The 20700-nt window shown below is 37.1% G+C and overlaps 1 protein-coding gene across 1 annotated transcript; it reads right to left on the reverse strand.

Moving 5' to 3' along the window:
- Positions 1–1468: 1468 nt before the first annotated feature.
- On the reverse strand, positions 1469–19573 carry Tdo2 (tryptophan 2,3-dioxygenase). The gene is made up of 12 exons (XM_021157492.2): positions 19025–19573; positions 18688–18793; positions 17738–17828; positions 15046–15116; positions 13499–13626; positions 12104–12290; positions 11003–11110; positions 8359–8470; positions 7144–7201; positions 5815–5894; positions 4862–4952; positions 1469–3315 (listed from the first exon to the last, which is right to left on the reverse strand). The coding sequence occupies exons 1-12, from the start codon at positions 19057–19059 to the stop codon at positions 3162–3164; spliced, it is 1221 nt and encodes a 406-aa protein (XP_021013151.1). The 5' UTR covers positions 19060–19573; the 3' UTR covers positions 1469–3161.
- Between the last annotated feature and the right edge of the window lie 1127 nt (positions 19574–20700).

Genomic DNA, 20700 nt, shown 5'->3' on the forward strand with positions numbered 1-20700 from the left:
AGAGAGTCAAAAGGAATTCTAGACACTCAATCAAGTTGACTCCTCCTTAGAACCCATTCCTACATCTGTCTCCATCCTCTCTTTCACGCATCCTTTCTGGGAGGTACACTTTTTATTATCTCCTATCTACACTCTTCAGTTGTTTCCAGCCAACCTAAAATAAAAGGCTAAGGCAGATTATGTGGTGATAATGAGTTTATTGTTCCACAGTGAACCCAGCTAGAGATGTATATGAGTGTGTCTAAGAGGTAAAGGGAGACGGGATTTTACTGGTAAAACAAAGATCATTGAGGTGTTCTGTTACAAAATGACTACCCAGAGCCTCAGAGATCTACACTCAAGCTTAACTAGGTAGTCACCCGGGAGATATCTTCATGAAAGCTTAGGGTTTTTTTGTTTGTTTGTTTGGTTTTGTCTTTTATTTTTGTATAGAGTTATGATGAGTTTTGATGTGATGCACTTCAAACACTTTTTGTGATAGTTTTTGTTATGTATCAATTATATGAAATACCCCCTTTCAGTGACTTGTTAGCTTTTTTCCTTTTGTTTTCTTATTAGTGCCTGGTATAAGTAACTCCCTATGATTTTGACAACCTTTATTAGTAACTAAACTATATGACCTTTAACACAGTAGGTCCTGAACAGTAATCTCCAGAGCAGAACAGATGGCTTTGAAAGATGCTATTATAATGTGTCTATTATATTTCCCAGATTTATATTTCTAAAATGATGTTATCATTTTACTCACAAGTTTTACACCACTGGGAATCTGTAAGATAACATGCAATTTTTTTCAAATAAGCATTATGGAGAGGTCTCTCTCTACCTTTGTATCCCCTGTAAATAAGTGATGATACATATACACCAGCTCATGGATGCTCCTGCCCCAGAAAACCAGAGACAGAGCAGCCAAATGTATTCCTTACTACACAGCCTTCATACTGAAGATCACCAACAGGTCCTGAAAGTGATATGACAAGGTCCCCATTGCAACTGTTAAATGGGTCAACTTTGCAGTGACTTTGAAATATCCCATCACTTGGGAGGCAGAGGCAGGTGAATTTCTGAGTTCAAGGCCAGCCTGGTCTACAGAGTGAGTCCCAGGACAGCCAGGGCTACAGAGAAACTCTGTCTCGAAAAACCACACACAAAAAAGAAGAATTATCATTTAAAGTACCCCCTTTTCTCAGTCCCCAGAGCAAAGGGGAACACGGTCCAGTGGAAGAGTCATCAGTACAAATATGACATTGCATTATGTACTGTAAATATAAAGTGCAGTCAGCGCTGTGATATTTACACTAAAAAATTGTAGGATCCTTTGGGAGGGGGAATTGCTGTAATGGTTTATATAGTTTAGTCATCAAGAAATATAGATACAAAGAACTCCAATACTGAGTCTATTGGAGAAAGCCAAACATTGACAGGTAGCACTTACTCCAGGATTCTAAGGCATTCAAGTCATAAAACATCTATTTACAAGACTTTTTTAATTATATGATGAGAGAAAATGAAGCTTACAAAATAAGTATTCCCCATTTAAACAGGAACTGGTGTTTCCTTAGAAGTGTACCACACAGATAGTTACAAAGGACCATTTCAGCATTTACTCTTTAGCCTACTGATTTCTGAGATTTTGCTGTTAGCCCATGGTATTTTCCTCTGTATTTATATCTGTTTAACCCTCACTGTGTGTTATGTAAGTACATATGTGAGTGTGCACATATGCACACCTTACATACACACAAGTGGTGTAGTTGAAATCCATAGTCATTTTCCTTCTATAACCCTGTAATACCAGTTCCAGGAGCACCAAAGGTCCAAAAGTCCATGGATGCTCAATTCTTACATGTGAAGTGTCATTTATTTTGATATAATCTAGGCATCTTTATACTCTTAAGTCATTTCTAGGTTAGCTGTGATAAAATAACACAGTGCATGCTATTATTATGTAGAGAATACTGACAAAAAGTCTGCAAAAATACTGTATTTCTTCCTTTACATATTAAAAATTGGAAAGCCAATAGATCCACAATGTGGAACCTAGTGAACAGATGGTCCCACTTTACATGCATATTACAGAGCATCGAAGAATGATACTTATGGTGTTTAGTTGAGACTGATTTATAGTGTGCTTCTTTCAAGAACTTCCTGTTTCTTCAAAATAACTTCTTAATTCTAATTTTGAATCTTTAGAAAATTTACCAGTATTTTGTAGGCTTTCCCATATCAGCAACTCAGCTAAATGCTGTCAATAGCCAAAACAAGCTAGACAACAAAGACTAAGTCTCAAATCTGATATAAACTGTAGGCATCATGTTCTTGTTACAAATGGACATGATTTCTGTTTAATCAGTTGACCTGTTTAGTGGGTTGGGAAGATCTTTTTCTTTCCAATAGAAGCGGTACTTATTTCTGAAGCATTTCTGTGTTAGCACTGACCACGTCTTCAGCATTTGAGCAGGAAAAAGTGTCAGAGTCCACAGTGTAAGGAACAAAATGCTTTACGACAGCCACCACTGACACAGAAGAAAGAAGAGCATCTTCAAAATGTATCAGGGTTAAAATATTCTGGGAGCTGAACTGGGTTCCTGTGATATATTTCTTAAGTGCCTTTGAATTCTGGGAGCAGGTGAAATAATATTATAGTATCCCTCAGGCTAAGCCTCAGATATATTTCTGCCACTGCTCATCAAGATGCCCATAAAAAATAAGATTCCAGAGTTTTTACAAGCAATGAACATCCAACAACTAAATTTATTACACAAAGATTTGTTTGAATAAATTTTGTACAGAAGGGTAGTATTTATTGTATCTATAATACAAAGTAACTGCTCAACAAGCTTTATAAGGTATAAAGCAATAAGGTAGTAATTATATGAAATGGTTCTACAGAGGTAAATGTCAGGGTAAATTGAGTTGTAACAAGAATTTATCATATGTATGATGATGCTAACATTTTACTAAATCATGTATCATAATGCTTAATCCTCTTAATCGCTCATCATCATGATATGCAAGATCATAAACTTTTTTCCAGGATTGGACCAAAACATCATAACACTGAACTACACATATAAATAGACTACACCAATCATGTATTCATAAAAATTTATAAAAAGCTGACTGAGAATCCTGTAGTTTTCACTGATGTTCAGAAGAACTCAATCCGATTCATCGCTGCTGAAGTAAGAGCTGTCACTGTACTCAGCTGTGTAAAGGAATTTGTGAATGATCGGATTCATCTTTGGCACCCAGTGTCTGGGAACCAGGTATGTTGAGAGGTTAAATAAATCCACAAAAACCTTGTACCTGTCGCTGGAAAGATATACATGCAGACATGTTAGATGGTGGATATGAAAGCTGTTTTACTTCATATTTCTTCAAAAATATTTCACACAAATAGCTAATATTGAACATTATATTTTACATGTCATATATATTGTGTATAGGTTAGTTTCTACATAGCATCAGTATTAATATTATGTAAATGTTAATCACTTCCCAGATTAATGTTTATAGACAGTAATGTGTTTGATTCAGACCAGAGTGATATAGATTAATTATTATGTTATTATACTCATATAGGTGAGGTTGTGTCCTTATTTCCTATTTGTTTAAAGATTTAATTTTATAATTAAAAATATATTTATGTGTATGTCTGGATGCAAGTATGTGCATGTGTTTATAGGTATTGGTGAGGACAGAGGTGTCAGGTGTCAGGTTACCCTGAACCTGAAATTACATGCAGTTGTAAACTGACTTACATGAGGGTTAGGAATCAAACTCTAGAGGAACAGTAAATATTTCTAACTGCCAAGATATGGCACTAGGTCCTTCTTTTTTTTTTTTTTTTTCATTGTAAAAGGGTGGTATTTAAAGTTATACATTTAAAGTACAGAGTTCTTAGTTACTCACTGGAAAATATTTTCTAACTGCAAAATAGCTATCAGATAACTTCTACGAAGTATTTATAAATTTAAAGATCATCTTGGCTTCATTGCAAATATTTATAGACTGCTTTTCATATGAAAAATGCTTTTCTGTTTGTTAGGCAGCTATTTGAATGAATAGTTTTAAAGTAGCGCACCCTGGTAAACTTTTATCGAGGAAGACCCTTTGCATTTGAAGTCAACTAAATCTGGCTTGGAATCCTGCTCCGGTCACTTGTACACATCAGATGGGGCCATGAATATGAAGCTAAAGAGTGGAACTCTAAAGTAAGCCTATATCCTTCCTCTGGCCAGCATGGTGTGAGGATTAATGAGATAAAGATGCAATAAGATGAGAATCATCAGAATACATGTATGAAAATGCAAATAATAAATTTGTTTAAAAAACAAACAGAACAAGCAAAAACTTGAGCTGGATTTAATTGAAGACTTTTCTTCCTGGATGGCATGCCTGCTGATTCCTCTATGCCACTGTTCTCAACCTTCCTAAGGCTGTTATCTTTTAGTACAGTTCCTCATGTTTTGGTGACCTCCAACCATGTTTTTTTGTTGCTACTTCATATCTGTAATTTTGCTACTGTTATGAATTTGCAGATGTAAATACCTAACTTTTCCTGTATGGCCTTAGGTGACCCCTGTGAAAGGGTCATTGGGTGGTGACCCACAGGATGAGAATCACCGCTCTATTCCATTGCTGACTCAGAAGCCATTCATCCCAGACCACTCTTCCACACAGGCTGAAAATGATGAAGTTCTTTGACTGAGGATTTTATATTATTACCTTCAGTTTCCACAGGATTATTGGCATCTAACTAGAATGTGCTGTTAACAACTCAGACAGAAGCAAGAAATGATATGCATAGGCTTAGAGATGCCAAGATTTACAGACCTTGGTGAGAAGCCCAACTTACCTCACAGTAGAACGCAGGTAATGATAGCCTGAGGATCCCCCAGTGCCAGCCTTGGTGCCCAGCATCCTGTGCACCATGCACACATGATTATCTAGGCAAACATACAAATTTACTGCATGAATATTTCTCTGCCATTAGCTTTACAGAGTTCTGAAACCAAAGGGTTGGTAATGATAATTGCTTCAGCAAAGGCTGACACCTTATCTCTTAGCCAGATGGAAAGGTCAAATATGAGCACCAGATGAGACCATCAGGTTGCCTAGCATCCCTGTGGCTTAGGCTATACACATCTTAATTCATTCTTCATTGCTTTTGGCCTGTGAGCCCAGTAACTGAGAGGAAGGGCCACAATGTGGCTTTCATGAACCCTTCCCATTAGCTACTCTGCGGGATCCCTCTTCCAGGAAAAATAAAAATTAAAGCAAAACCAAAAAAAAAAAAACAGTAAAAGTTATGCATTGGAAGTTCATCATGTTAACTTATACAAGCCATGACCCAGGACAGATGGAGAAACTAGGGAATGAGGGAGTCCTGAGGAGTAAGATAGAAAATACTGCAGGTTTTTTCTCATTTGGGCCATGTTTTAATAACATACATGTGAACATACAATGGGGGCCATGAGCAACGAAGAAGGCATCAGATAGAGATGGAATGAAAGAGAGGGTGTTGGCAGGAGAACATAAGGTACAATGATGGCTGGGTATGTAAATGACACAATGAAACCCATTATTTTAACTACCAGCCAAGAACTAACTAAAGGCTAATGTCATGAGACAAAATAAAGCAAATAATGTCACTTTAAAAGGAATTGGGATGGGGATTGAGATATTATGTATTAAAACTGACAGAACATTCATTTTCTTTTCATTCTAGAATACTTTGTTTCCCCCTGAAATGTCTTTGTGGTAAAGGCACAGGATGCGGGTGAGGGAGCTTGATGGAGGAGGACTTACATCTCCATTTGGTCATGAGCGTGTCAATGTCCATAAGTGAGGTCAGCAGCTGGAAAGGGACCTGGAATCGAGGCTCCTCCCTACAGGAAACAATAGGAGGAAGTCCTCTCTGATTAAGAAAATCCAGTGCATCGAGACAGGCCAGAGTGTCTGTGTGTGTGTTGGCCCTGATCAACTTGGTACTTAAGAGCTATACTACCTCAAGATTGTCTTCTCAGTCACTAGTCAGAGCCCAGTATTTGTGTGATGTGTAGACAGTTCCATGTAATTTATACGTAATATATATGAGGTAACCATCCAAAGAGTCATGCCTAATATGGACTTATTGAGAGGGAGATATGCTAGAGTATCTTATATAAAATTCTAACAGCTATCAAATTGTTCGAAGCAGATTCTAAACTGTGCAAACAAAGACAATTTCTATGTCCCCTGGTGTGCTGGGATTTCTTTTTCCATTGAAGCCATAAACATTCTTGATACATATTGTACTTAGGGTATCTATTTATTTTGAGAGGAGAAAGAAAATGCTAAAAGATTTTGTTTCTTTTGTTGCTGAAGAAATAGGTCCAATAGAATTTGCAAAATTAGACTATACATATAAAATATTCTACAAACTCCCCCTTGAAGCTTGTTTGCCACGGGAATCCTCACTGCCTGAACACACATTCATGGGACCCAAGGAAAGCGTAAACACTCAGCAGGATCTGCAAACATTTTAAAAACTAAAGGTGATTTTATATAAAACCACTGACCAAGGAGACAACTGTTTATAAGATATTTTCCTTGACATACTTTTTAATTTTAGTTTTCATTATATTTTCTTTATGCAGGCCATGTACATGCAATGACTCGAGAACCTTTGGACAGGAGACAACTGGAGGAAATGAGCTCTGTCCTACCCTGTAGTTTCTGGGAATCAAACTCAGGTTGTCCAGATTGGTAGCAAGTGCCCTTCCCCACCCACCGATCTAACTGACTTCTAATTTCCATTTTTTAAAATAGAGAAATCTCTGAAACTATTTTCTAATAAAATAATAATTTCACAATTGGGTTTCTAAGCAAAGATTTGCTTTGATCTTTTGGGTCACTTAATGACTGACACACAGTGCTTTCAATAAGTAAAATACAATGTGTGTTTGTTTGTCTGTACATGTGTATAAACAGCCCACGGCATGAGTAAAGACAGACTTGTTATTTAAAGTAATAATTTTCAGTGTTTTTCCCAAAAACTAAATTAAATTTTGATTGCAACTTATAGACCATATCCTTGTCATCTCCATATCCACTCTTCAATTTTACTTCCAGATTTTGTTATAATTTTCTTTTTACCTGTAAAAATATATCATCAGTGCTCCCTGGAGTGCACGGTATGACAGTCGTCGTTCACCTGTAGGATATGCAGGAAATTTTCAACATTAATATTTCTTCTTGGTGCTAGTGATGGAATCCAAGGCCCTAGCATGCCTGAGCCAAGGAGTTTTAGCACTGATCTGGAGTTCACAGCAAGTCTCAACTCAATAGGAAATTTAAGACAATCATATTAATTTGAATTATCATCTGAGTTAAATGTACTATGTGTTTTCAGAGAAAAGAGCCAACATTTAGTTTAGATTTTTATTCCTAAGCTTGTACTTAGTAATCTATAGTTTTAAAGGTCAAATTAATATATTATCTATATTTTTAATATCAATATACTAATCTATATTTTTAGTATTATCTGTGTTTTTAGTATAATTTTAGTGCATATATATTATCTTATATTCTCAAATGTTAAGTGCTATATTAGAAAAGTCTGATATAAAGAATAAGTAACTCCTGTGATACATGTATTTTTCAGTTACTTCAAAAACTAAGCAAGATTCACTTCATTCCCTATTTGAAAGTGATTTGCAGTTTGTCTATGTTTGATTTGTTTGTTTTGGATGTGGTGGTGAACATCTGTAATCCCAATACTCAAAAACTGAAGCAGGAGGACTACGGATTTAAAGCCAACCTGGGGTACATACTAAGATCCTATCTGAAAATTGTAGTTTTGGTTTTGTATTTGTTTGTTTGTTTGTTCTAATTTATGTAAAATTCGTTTTCTAGAGTGTGGCATATAAGTTAAGAAAATGTTCTGCCCATCATGGTGAGAAGTAAAGATTAGCTATGGTTCACTGATAATTATAGATAATGGAGGCTAGCAACTGATGCTCACCTCATTCCACTGCTACACTCTGTATTGTATGATGAAAAAAAATAAGTCTGTTTTGCATATTCCTAAAAGCTTATACCGAAGTACTTTACAATCACAGTTTACCTTGGTACCCTTGTGTGTAGCACATAGTATGGAGATGTTTGCTAGTGTCTTGTAACTACACTGAACAATCAAAATGGTCAATGTAGGGCTGTCAGACACAGTAGTAACCCATTTCTTACTTCGCTGAGTAGGCAAACAGTTTAGCCTGACTGCCCCCAAGTTTGTCCTGATAGACCAGCTTATGGCATATCTCTATCTTCATGCATATACCCTTGAGGTCTAAGACCCCCGGACAGCACATGTACCTTTACTCAGAAGGTAGTCATGACGCTTCTCATCAAACAAGCAGAGCAGCACCTCCTTCTGCTTCCGGAACTCTGCCATCTGTTCCTCTTTTTCTTCAGAGTCGTTTTTAGCCTTATGGGAAAATATTGCTTTAATCTTCCCCAGCAGAGAGCAGACTGCTGCTTAACATTTACTTTTTTCAGAAGAAATAGATTCTCAGCGTATAACAAGTGTGTATTTCAAGTATTGATCTTAGTACCCAATACTACAATACGGAAGATACGTCTTCCAAGTAGGAAAAGTTCATACACTTGCTGGTCTCTCATTTTCTTTATGTTTAAAAAATTTAATAATGCCGAATACTCTTGAGGGAACTCCTTAGAGATGGACCAAAATGAATAATAAGTGATAGGTACTGATCTTAAATAATAATCATTTAACATAGAGATGTCGGTCTTAACGAATGTTACTTCTTAATCAGAACCAGTACTAATGCTATTTAAATTCATTAAAATTCTTTGATTGGTTAAAGAAACTTGTTTTATCTGCCTACACTCCAGCTCCACTTTCAATTGGTTATCTGGATGGTGGCAAAGCAGCCAGCCCAGTTAGCCTCAATGTGTCAGAGCAAGTACAGCAGCAGGGAGAGCCTGGGTGCAATATTATTGCTAAGGATTACTCATTTATTAAGGAAATGCTCACAGGAAAGTAACAGACATAAAAAATGTGAGCAAAAACTAAATCACCTCACCTCAAAAACGTTCTCTTATAGGAATAAGATGGGATACATTTAGTCACCCATGCACAGCATTAAAACCATGAACAGCACTATACAAAAATAGAAAAATCACCATAGGGGGTGACAGCAGCCAGAAGGTTGGCAAAGATAGAATGAATGTTCTGCCTGCTGACAAACATTTTAAACTGAGAGAATTCAGAACACTGAGCTAACTCAGCTAGTGGGAACAGCACAGTGAGGTTGGCCCATGTGATATGGGAAAGCTTTAGGGTTTGTGTTAGAGATATCTATCTATTTATTAAAAACAGCAATGGAACACGAGAGGTTTTAAGCAAAAGGCAGAGACTATCAGGTTTTCATTTTGGAAAGACAACTATTACTGCAGCACAGAGAATAAACTGGAAAGCCTACGGTAGGGAAGGGATAGGACAGTCAAGAGACTTTAGTTTTAGTTTTGGTGGTAGGTGTAAAAAAAAAGACGTGTAAGAACTATTGTAAGATACAAAGCTGATATAGCCATCTCTAAGAAATATTGTTGAGGGACTGGAGAGATGAGAGATTGCTCAGTGGTTAGGAATACTTGTTGCTACCCATGATTCAGTTTTAACACCCACATGTTCACTCACAGTTCTCTGTAACTTAAGGCCCAGAGATCCAACACTCTCATTTGACCTTTGTGGACACCATCTGGGGCACACACATATATGCAGACAAAATACTCATAGGTATAAAATTAAAGTAAATAAATCTTTTTTAAAAAATCATGGTTGAAAAGGAGTAGGAACAAGGACCATTCCTAGGTGACTTATTTGACAGTTGAAGGCTCTTGGGAGGAAAACATACTTAACTCTGACAAGACTGGGTCAAGGTGAGGACTCCTGGGAGGAAATTCTTCTACTCAATTTTCTTTTCTTATTTTAAGAGAATCAGGAGAGGATACAAGTAGAATGTAAAAATACATGATCTGCAATCTAAGGGGACATCCAAGCTGGGTATAAATGTTTGAGAATCACTGGTGAATACCTAGAGTTGAAGCAGAAGTTGAAGTAAGCAGTAAAGAGCTGGGGAGAGAACAGTTAGAGAATTTGTTGTGGGAATAATGCCTGTTCCTGAGTGGTTAATAACATTGAGACAGGTTGTTGGATTAATGCATATGAATGTCAATTGAAAATGAGAAAGTACGAAGGCAGGGTGATGAGAGTTTCGTGGGAGACAAAGCTACAAGTAACGTAACTATCAAAATGCTTTAAAACATGAATACACAATCATAATCCTTTGGAATAGACATCCTTACTTTACATTTGCCCTTAAAGAAAAATTATGCAGGAAGTAATATTTATTGTGACAGAGGTCTACCATTTAAATGAAAGTGGAACCTATATCACATGATTTTTTAGTACATGGTTTAAGAACCCATTCTCAATGTGGCAAGGTTGAATGGCTAAAGAAGTTAAACCATGAAGACAAGGTGCAAGACCTGTATTCCGAAGAATATTTGGAGACAATTTCATTTAAAAAGTAAGGATCAAATGGGTATTGTCTGTAGCCAATGGAGAGGACCTAGCAAAAATAATAGCAAAGGAAAACATATGTGGTTAAATATATTTTCCTAGTTTCTTTCTTCTGTGCCACTTGGGTCTTGAATTGATCAACATATACAATTTTCAATTAGAACAAAAATTTATCAATCCCGTGTAAACAATATGTGATTACAACAAGTAAAAATCTTTCTTTATAATGAAGGTCTTATTTTGGCATAATTTTTATACCTATGGAGAAAGGTAATTCAGTCATGTAATATATAGTCCAAGAAGATACATTTATAAAAGGAAAATTTAAAAGAAAATTATGAGAATAACAGACAATTTTTTGGGTTAAATTTCTAATTCTTTCTCAGTAAGTTTATGGCATCAATTCATAATTACCTGAATCCTTAGAAATTCTTCTTCCAGGCCTTTCAAGATATTTTTTTCAAACTTTCCCCAGAAATTAAATCCATGTGGCTCTAAACCAGGTGTTCTTTCCAGCCATGCCTTAGGGAAAGAATTATTTAGGTTAATACCTGGTAAACTTAAACTTTTAACATCTTCATCATTTTGAGAAACATGTTAGCTGACTTGTAAAACTTTGCCTTTTCCTTCATTCTGTTAATTTAGGAATTAATACCAGTATATTTTGTCTACTATTTTACTGTTTTACTAAATTACTAACCCTGGGAAGACGTTAAGTCCTTTTACCTCTGAGCTATCTTTGTACCTCCTCCTGTAATCGTTCTAAGATTACAAATGACCTGGAAACCTGGAAATCAAACTGACTTTATAAAAACCTATTATTTCTTACTTAACATGCATTTAGTTTTGGAATCACCTTTTTATTCATTTTTCTCCATCTTAATAAGTTCTTTAATAGTATGTAGGCAATAATAATCCAAACCACACTTACAATACCCAGGAGAGTAAAGAACCAATTCATTAGAGAAAAATTTTAATTTCTAAGAGCAAAGCTTAGTGATAAAAATCAAGACAAGTCTTGTATTATGCTATCATAAAAATCAAATTAACCATCCATAAACAGTGTTTATAAATTCCAAGAAAATTTGAATAAGGGATTTTTTTATGAAGAGAACATTTATAGTTATTTAATTAGTAAAAATTCTCAGTACAATTTTTCAATTATGCAATTTTTTTCAGAGAACCAAAGTTGATTGAATAATCAAGCACAATCAAGGCAAGAAATCAGTTAATTGCATATTTCTCAGTAGGAATATTTGATAGAATAATTTAATGAGATGATCATGTTCTTAGACATTGACATACAATTATATAAATCTTGTTGAATTTATCAGTCAGATCTTAATATTTTAAATATTGCAGCAAGCTCATTTACAAGTTTAGTTGCTTTGTTCCTGTCTTTGTTTATCGTTAAAGTAACACCATTTTGATAAGAGTGTTAGAATTCTGATACAACAGACACTATGATACAAGTAGGTTGGAGCACTACTTGAGGGGCTGCTCAGGTGCTCTTACCTCCACGAGCTGCAACAGTGTCTGCTCCTGCTCTGATTTCAGCAACAGCTCATTGTAGTCTCCTCCAAAGTTATCACGATAGTGTTTCCTGTTGTAAGGGACTCTCAAGCTCTGAAGAACACCAATCTTATTTTCTAGCAGCCGGAACTGTAGACTCTGGAAGCCTGATGCTGGAGATAGGTATTCTCTGAGAAGGGAAGGAAAAAAACAAGGAAAAGATGAGATTTTTTTTATCCTTGTAATGTTTTCTTCTAAAAAGATATTTTGTCAGAATAGCTATCAGGGGCAGAAAGGCACCTGGATTCTACATAAGAAGTTCCTTATATAAATAAGAAATATGAGGTACTTAAACATCATTGTCACTGTGGACCAATTTGAAGTTAGTTAGAACTTTTGATAGTTATGAAATGTCAGATATTTTAATATATATAATATATACTTTAGTATATAGTAATATATAGAAATAATATATAAATTTCCAACTAGGAAAAGTTGATTAAATATACACATCACTAACTGTGCATTTGTGTAACACTTTTCCTTCCTAAGAAAAAGACAGGTGAATATTAGGAAATTTTGTTTTTCTACAGTGGCAAAGATTGTATACAAATATTATTTAATCCTACCTACCAATTCTAATCATGGATATTATTATTCATCCTCCTACCTAGACAGCTATCAGTGAGGTAAAATAGCACTAAACAATGAAATGCTGCCTGGTTCATTCAAAGATGACCAGCAATGCTACTAAACCATCAAAACTCTTATATCTTCTAAATCCCCAAGTGATGCTGAGACTTTAATTTCTTAGCCACAACCAAAAATAATTCAACTCCATTTTCTTTTACTTTGAAATTTATTTGAAATTTTGCCTATTATACAATATGATGGGTTCCTTTTCAATTTCTTGAGAAATTTTATCTAGTTTTAGAAAAAAAATGCTTGCATGTATACTTTTTAAAGATGTAAGTCTATATTCAGATGCAGATATAAACATACAGACATATACAGATGGCTTTGTGTGTTTAGGAGGTTGGAGCCAAAATTGACAGTATATAGTGAACACTGACATTTTAGTTGTCATATTTATTTATATACTCATGCTATTTCTCATATATTTATATCATAAGTTTACTTAAGCTGATTCACATATAATAACCTTTGTTGTGAAAAACAGGACACAGAGACTGAAATTAGTTGATCCTCTTAGTTCTGAATCTAAAAGTGTGTCATGGGATGTTTTTAACCACTTCTGAAGTACTTGTAATCAATGGGCCCAGTATCCTCTAAGCCCTAATGGGACAGGCTTCTCCTTTCATCCCACACCTGTTCTTCTTTTAGAGAACCAGGATGAGATTGTGAGCCTCATTGCACTCTAAATTGGGAAGTACTCACCTGAAGTCATTGAAGTCCAAAGCAGTCATTGTTTCCAGAACCGAGAATTGCTGTACCAGGAGCTTGAAGATGACCACCACACGATGCATCCGAGCTATCACCTTGAGCATGTTCCTCTCATCCCTGACCTGATGTTGGAATGTTGGGGGATAAAATGCTGAGTGGCCAATTGGATTTAGAGAAGATGCAGAATAGATTGGGAGTGACAATGTACTGCTATCAGTCTTGTGTTAACATTAACAGAGAAATTTGGAACAGAATTTTGCCATAAATATTTTAAGATAAGAACAATTTTGAGTTGCATGAAAGAGATTAATACAAACTGGATTTTTAAAAAATAAAAATAGGCCTGGTGGTGGTGGCATATGCCTTTAGTCCTAGCACTTGGGAGGCAGAGTCAGGCGGATTTCTGAGTTTGAGGCCAGCCTGGTCTACAAAGTGAGTTCCAGGACAGCCAGGGCTACACAGAAACCCTGTCTGGAAAAACAAACTAACAAACAAACAAAAAACAAAAACAAAAAAAAATAATAAAAATTTAAAAAGTTAAAAATTACATAGATACAAGGTAGAAGGTGTAGGGGTGGTGCAGATGCTATGGTCCAGTTCCTCAATTGGTTCTTAATCTGTTAGTAAGGAAGCCATGGGCCTATTGCTAGGTAGAAAGTATAGGTGGAACTTCCAGGTCCCTGGAGGCAAACAGACAGATGCAAGGAGAGGAGAGAAGAGTTCACCATACTTTTGATGGAAAGGTTACCAACTATGTGAGATCTCGTACAGAGTGGCCACACTACATGCAACAAGGAGCTATCCAAGAGAACAGCTTTCACTGATTTCAAAGCATGTTTCTGTTTTATTTTTGTTTCAGAGAAGAAAGCTGAAGGAAAACCATTCTAGGAAAGGATGAGATACGTAGATAAATCTCTTCATCTATTCCTCACTGAAAGCCTAGGTTGCCACTGAGAAGTCAAGATCTTGTATTCACATGAGAGGGGAGGAGAGAGTAGAAAAGAGGGAGAGGGAGAGACAGAGACAGAGAGAGAGGGGGGGAGAATTTGAACTGCTGCTCTTGGAGCAGAGACTCACAGATGGGACTTATGATGGTATTTTGAGCTCAGGGAAGGAAGGAGAAGGAAGCAGCTGCTTCTAGTCCCTGGGTGCTCTTCTGTCTTCTCTCCTCTTTTGTCTTCCTGCCCTTTTCCCCTCTTTCCTTACTCTTTCATTTCCCTCATCTAGTCTATCTTGCCTTCCTCCACCTATCTTGCCATAGGTAATACTAAGTAGAGATAGTGTTCTCTTACCTGTTATAGGATCTTCACTATTTGGGCTTGCAATCTACCCCATTTATAGCAACTTAAAGAGACCACCAATGTGTCTTTTAAAGCGATTTGTAGATGTGAAATATGTTGAAAGTTCTGAGAAAAAAATCTCCAAAACTCTTGAGTTGTTTTGGTATTTAGCTAAATAGAAATTGAAATGCTGACTTCATACTTTCTAAATGCTTTTAGAAGTTATACAAAATCAATCAGTTCAATGACATTGAAACTTACATGGCCATTTTGGAATATTTCACGAACAGAATCTAGTTCCCAGAGGATTTGTTTAAACCAAAGTTCATAAGCTGTAAAATTTAAAAAGCCAGTTAGAAAGTACCCCTTTGACTGTAAAGGACAGATACATATAACAAATAAAAAAATTAACTTTAAAAATAATAAATGTGAGCATGAACTCATTTATGTTAGAAATTAGTATTTTAATCATCTCTAATTTTTAAATTTCTAATATACTGTATATTTAACTTTAACTGGTATATACATTACTATTACAGTGTTCCCTCCTTAGGAACATATTTCTTTGGATCTTTTAGGATAGCCCATTCTCACTTCTTGCACAGATACATACTCCTTAGTGTTACCCCTCCACAGAGATGAACAATTTCCCACCTAGATGAAAATTGTAAGGTCTAAAGTAGTGTTTTGTTGCTGCTGTTGTTTGCTTGCTTGCTTGCTTGGGATTTGTTGAGTTTGGCATATATATATATATATATATATATATATATATATATATATATATATATAGTGTGTGTATGTGTGTGTATGTGTGTGTACACTGTAGCTGTTTTCAGACACATCAGAAGAGGGAGGGCATCAGATACTGTAACAGTTGGTTGTGAGCCACCATGTGGCTGCTGGGAATTGAACTCAGGACCTCTGGAAGAGCAGTCAGTGCTCTTAACTGCTGAGCTATCTCTCCAGCTTTATTTAAACAATTCTAGGGGCCTGTAGTCTCAAACCAGAAGAGAGAGCAGACAGCTCTCTGAAGTCTCATGCTAGTCACATTATGAGTTCAAAGGCCCCTCCCTGTCTTCTAAGTGAGTCAACCAGTCTGAGAATTCCTGCTTCAGCCCAAGGCCCCCCTTAAGCCTGAATTCTGTGAGAGCATTTTCTCTGAAGAACATAAGGGGGATTTGTTCCTGAGAGTTTACTTTTGACTTCCACGGGGCCACAAAACAATACAACTGGTACTGAAAATTCCTACAACTCAGCAAAGGAGAAAGTGCATAGTGAAGGCCATAATATCAGATTAATGAAAATATCTTTTGGGATAAAGAACTGAATGTACTTCAGTGTCAGTTATCTAATCCCTCTGTACAGTGACCAAAGGGTTATCTTTCTGTAAGTGGGAGCTTGTTTCACACTATTAAGATTTATAGTAAGAACATGACAGCCATGGGAAGACAGTTTGATTCACTGTGTTTCCAGACTGCTCATGGAAAGTGAAATGATTCTTTTCCACTAGTTTGTCCTTCACTGAAGTGTATAAACCCAACAAAAGAAGAAATTTCATCTTAGTTGCCTATGTTTTCCTTCAGTAACCAGCACAATGCTTGGCACTGACTGTACACATAATGAATTAGCAAATAAAGTCATCAGTGTAATAAGTAGATGAGCATAAGGGCTATCCCTGGTGTACTACATGTGGTTCCATTCAATAGATAAAGCCTGTATCTGTGATAATCAGGAAAGTAAGCTCAACTATAATTTTTCAATTATGGTTAATATTTGGAGGAGATTTAATTTTTTATATTTAGGTAATGAACAAATCAAATGCTTGCTAATTATTTTGCATGTCTCTTTCCAGGGCTAACTTCGTGTGGGTAGTTCTATGAGCCACTCTCAGCATACTGTAACTAAAGTGCAGAAGACAATTAAATCATGGTGACTACAGTCTGTTAGAAGCTTACTGTGTGTTAAACTCTCAGTGTTTACTGGGAATTATTTCATCTCCTTGGTATGGAAACAAGTATGAATAAAGAGTAACTGGTCATTTGGTGTAGAGGTTGTAAGTCTAAGTAATCTGACGAAGATTGTGTAATTTGCCACAGTAGAGATGCGATTCAAATTTTGCTTTGAGCTCCATTTATGCTGATTGTCCAGGATTCCTCTCTTACTGATTTTGCTTTAGTACAACCCAACAAAAATGAAAACACAAAGAAACAAATGAAAGACAGACATAATACAATGTGCTTACTCTTTCCAATCATTCCTTTCTTCACTAAAAGGGTTTCTGATGTAACTGAGGGAAGTACGAACTCATTTGGACAAAGGACAAGAACTCATCAAAAGGAAAAAGAATCTGAGTGTGTAGAATAGAGGAGAGCTCCTGGACAAATACACAGAGCCACATGGAACTTGACAACCACACAGCAAGCACTCTTAACGTGTGTGAAACTGTTCATGATATCTTGGAGAACAAGGCCCTTCTGAAAACACAGACTGCTTGCCTGAATACCATTATCCAAAAACAAGGAATCTGAAAAATATTACCAAATATAAAAACTATACATTTTTTGCTTAATATCCCATTTTTATAAAATTATATGAATTTGTAAAAAAAAATTAAAAAAATAATTCTATAATGCAGGGTTTTCAGTACTCCGTGAAAAAAAGTGGCATTTTACCTTGCAAATCCTTTGTGAAATTTTGAGAGCTGAAAGGTCTCTCTTGAATTAAGGACAAAGCTAGGAGACAAGTATAATCTTTTGTCCACTGAAAGGACCACAAAGATAAGGACCAAAGTTCAGAGAGGCTTCTGGGAGATTTTATGTGACACAAAATATCCTCATGAGTATCTATGGACAATTTCTCAGTCTTTTATGACCTTACAGATAAAGACACATTTGCACTCTTGGTGACGGATAATTGCAACACTCACTGCTCGTTGCTCAGCCTTAAAGCTCACCTTGATGAGTTATGATGAATAGGTGCTCGTCATGGATTTTATTCCCTTTTACTTCACTCTGAAGTTCTTGTGCATTCAAAATCTTTTCCAACTTTAAATAAGAAAACGAGAAGATGGATCTTAAGATTTCAGCTCTTGGGTTGTGCACACAGACATTTACAAGAAGCAGACTACAATTCTGGGAAAAGTACCCCTAAGTCCAGTACTCTCAAACTGTGATCTGTCTTTTAAAAACAAATAGTAAATGAGTTCCCTCATCAACAACAAAAAAGTAGGTTAAATTTGCGATTTTAAGAATAATTGTAGTTGCCATTCTTCTCCAAAATACTCAGTGAGAGCACTGTCCTCTCAAATGCCAGTGTTCCCAGGACAGTATGGTGGGAAGCCAACCATTTGCTTCAAGTCTGCAATACTTTTCTTTCCTCCTACTCAAAGGCTTCTGGCAGGTTTTACATTCATTATCACTTCATCCTTACAAAACTACCAAAGAAGTAAGAGAACTTTAACTATTTCCCACCTTAAATTTTTAATCTGAAAGCTAACCAAAATCACCTCCCAATTCCCGATGGCAAGCTGTCTTTTGTTTCCTAATGGTTTTGAGAAGGTTCTGTGTACCTTTAACGTTTCTACATTGTAATGTGGAATTTGCAGATTTCCTATGGGGACTTGGGGTTCTGCCCCCATGTTTTTACATGTGCTGAGCAGAGCCCGTCTGCTATCTGCCCTATGCTTTATCTTTCACAATCTCCTGTCCAGATACAAAACTTTCTGCTCTTGCGGAACCTCTTCTAGGAAGGTACATTTCACTGCTCAACTTGCTATAGCAGAATTGAATAGGCACAGAAAACTACTAGGGATTGAAAAAAATACAGTCAAGTGAAAGGCCACTTAGAGACAATTTAGTGGCTGATGACAGCAGCGAACGCCAGCAAGGGGTTGCCAGCACCTACCTGCAAGTAATTGCCATAGATAAGTCCTCCTTTGCTGGCTCTGTTTACACCAGTTTGAGCTCTGTCTTCTTCATTGTCTTCCAAGGATAAGTTTTTCAAAGTGTATCTGCATTTTGAGTGAATGACACACAAAAAAATTAAAACAAACAAACAAAAAACCAAAAGCAGAGTGACCATAAAATAAGAAAGTACAATTCTGTTACTAATTCTGTCTGGTTTATTAATAAATGAAGAAACTAATAAGAAGCAAGGAATTAACTTTGAAGTCCAGGAATTTGACTGTTTATAGGCTAAGGCTGGAAAGTTCCCTTCCATTTAAACAGAGATAAACACTCACCCTACACTGTTTCCTGCAAACGGGCACCCACTCATAGTACTGAAGTGTCTCAGGACCACACAGGTTTGCTAGGTCAGGAATAGTATCAACCTTCCCAGATACTTTAGTGCTTGCCTTTTATGTATCCTGATTACCAGACACAGCCAATCAGCATCCAGCTTACACTCTTAGCCAGGATCTCATTCTTACTGGTTCAGAACTGAGCCTCTGTAACTTGAGGGTGGATTTTTGTTGGGGCACAGCTTGTTTGCTAGCAGGGCGTGCCAAATCGAACCCTCTAACTTGCCAAGTTGAGCTTTTATATCCAACATAGAAGACATCAAATAAATCAATAGAGGCCAAGTCCATAGACATTTACACTTAACTACTTAATTCCAATAAAGCTTTTCTATTAGCATAAGAATCCTTAAAGAGAATGGCATTATAGGCAAAAGTTTAACTTCTCCCAGTAGGGTAGTCTCCCAACTTCTGAGAAACAAGCATTGAAATGTCAGCCCTACTCTGTAGTGGGAAAAGAATAATCTCTGGGAAGTAGAGGGAGAGAGAGATCTAGGAGGGAGAGAGGAGGGGTAGGGAAAAGGGAGGGCAGTTCAGATATGGGAGGAGATGGGGGAGAAGTACAGAGGGTCAGGAGTTTGAAAGTAGCTATGTAGCAGTGGGGGAAGGGGAATTGGGAGTAGCCACTAGGAAGTCCCAGATGTCAGGGACCCAAGAGGTTCCCAGGACCCAAGAGGGAGAACATTAACTCAAATGCCCAACAAAGGGGAGATAGAACCTGTAGAGCCCATATCCAATGGATAGGCATGGCCCCTAGTTAAGGGATAGGGCCACCCACCCACCTCAAAAATATTAATCCAGAATTCCTCCTCTCAAAAAGAAATGCAGAGAGAAAAAGTGGAGCAGAAACTGAAAGAAAGGTCATCAAAAGACTGCCCCACCTAGGAATCCAACTCACCTGCTGACATCAAACCCAGACACTACTGCTGATGCCAAGAAGTGCTTGCTGACAGGAGCCTAGTATAGCTGTCCCCTGAGAGGCTCTGCCAGAGCCAGACCAATACAGATGCAGATGTACAGATTCAAACATTGGACTGAGTGTCGGGACCCCAATGGAGAAGTTAGGGTAAGGACTGTAGGAGCTGAAGGGGTTTGCAACTTCATAGGAAGACCACCAATATCAACCAACCAGACCCCCTAAAGCTCCCAGGGACTAAACCACCAACTAAAGAGTACACATGGAGGTACCATGGCTCCAGCTAGATATGTAGCAGAGGATTGCCTTATCTGGCATCACTGGGAGGGGAGCCCCTTGGTCTTGAGGAGGCTTGATGATCCAGGATAGGGGAACACTAGGGCATTGATGCAGGAGTGGGTGGGCAGGTGGGGGAGCACCCTCATAGAGGCAGGGGAAGGGAGGAGGGGATAGGGGACTTGTGTGTGTGGGAAACTGGGAAGAGGGTTAACATTTGGAATGTAAAAAGAATTGGAAAGTCCTTGGCAAATGAGATTCTCTAGAACAAGCTGTTGCTGCTTAAAGCCACATCCAGTCCATATTAGCTCATCTGGCTTAGCTCTTTTCTCATAATCAACAGTAGCACACTGTACCAACCTTAAGAATTATACTCAGCTGAGGAATGCCAGTGACAAGGAGTGACCCATCCACGCCCGTGCCTGGT

Source organism: Mus caroli, chromosome 3 (genome assembly GCF_900094665.2).
Source record: "Mus caroli chromosome 3, CAROLI_EIJ_v1.1, whole genome shotgun sequence".
In the NCBI taxonomy this organism is placed as follows: domain Eukaryota; kingdom Metazoa; phylum Chordata; class Mammalia; order Rodentia; family Muridae; genus Mus; species Mus caroli.

What these genes read in the sequence shown, in the direction of transcription:
- Tdo2 (XM_021157492.2), bottom strand. Translation starts at nt 19,059, where the DNA reads ATGAGTGGGTGCCCGTTTGCAGGAAACAGTGTAGG. An exon ending in TCTATGGCAATTACTTGCAG is followed by an intron (nt 17,829 to 18,687) that starts GTAGGTGCTGGC and finishes TCTTATTTAAAG; the next exon opens with TTGGAAAAGATTTTGAATGC. An exon ending in TGACTACCTTCTGAGTAAAG is followed by an intron (nt 7,202 to 8,358) that starts GTACATGTGCTG and finishes CATATCCTACAG; the next exon opens with GTGAACGACGACTGTCATAC.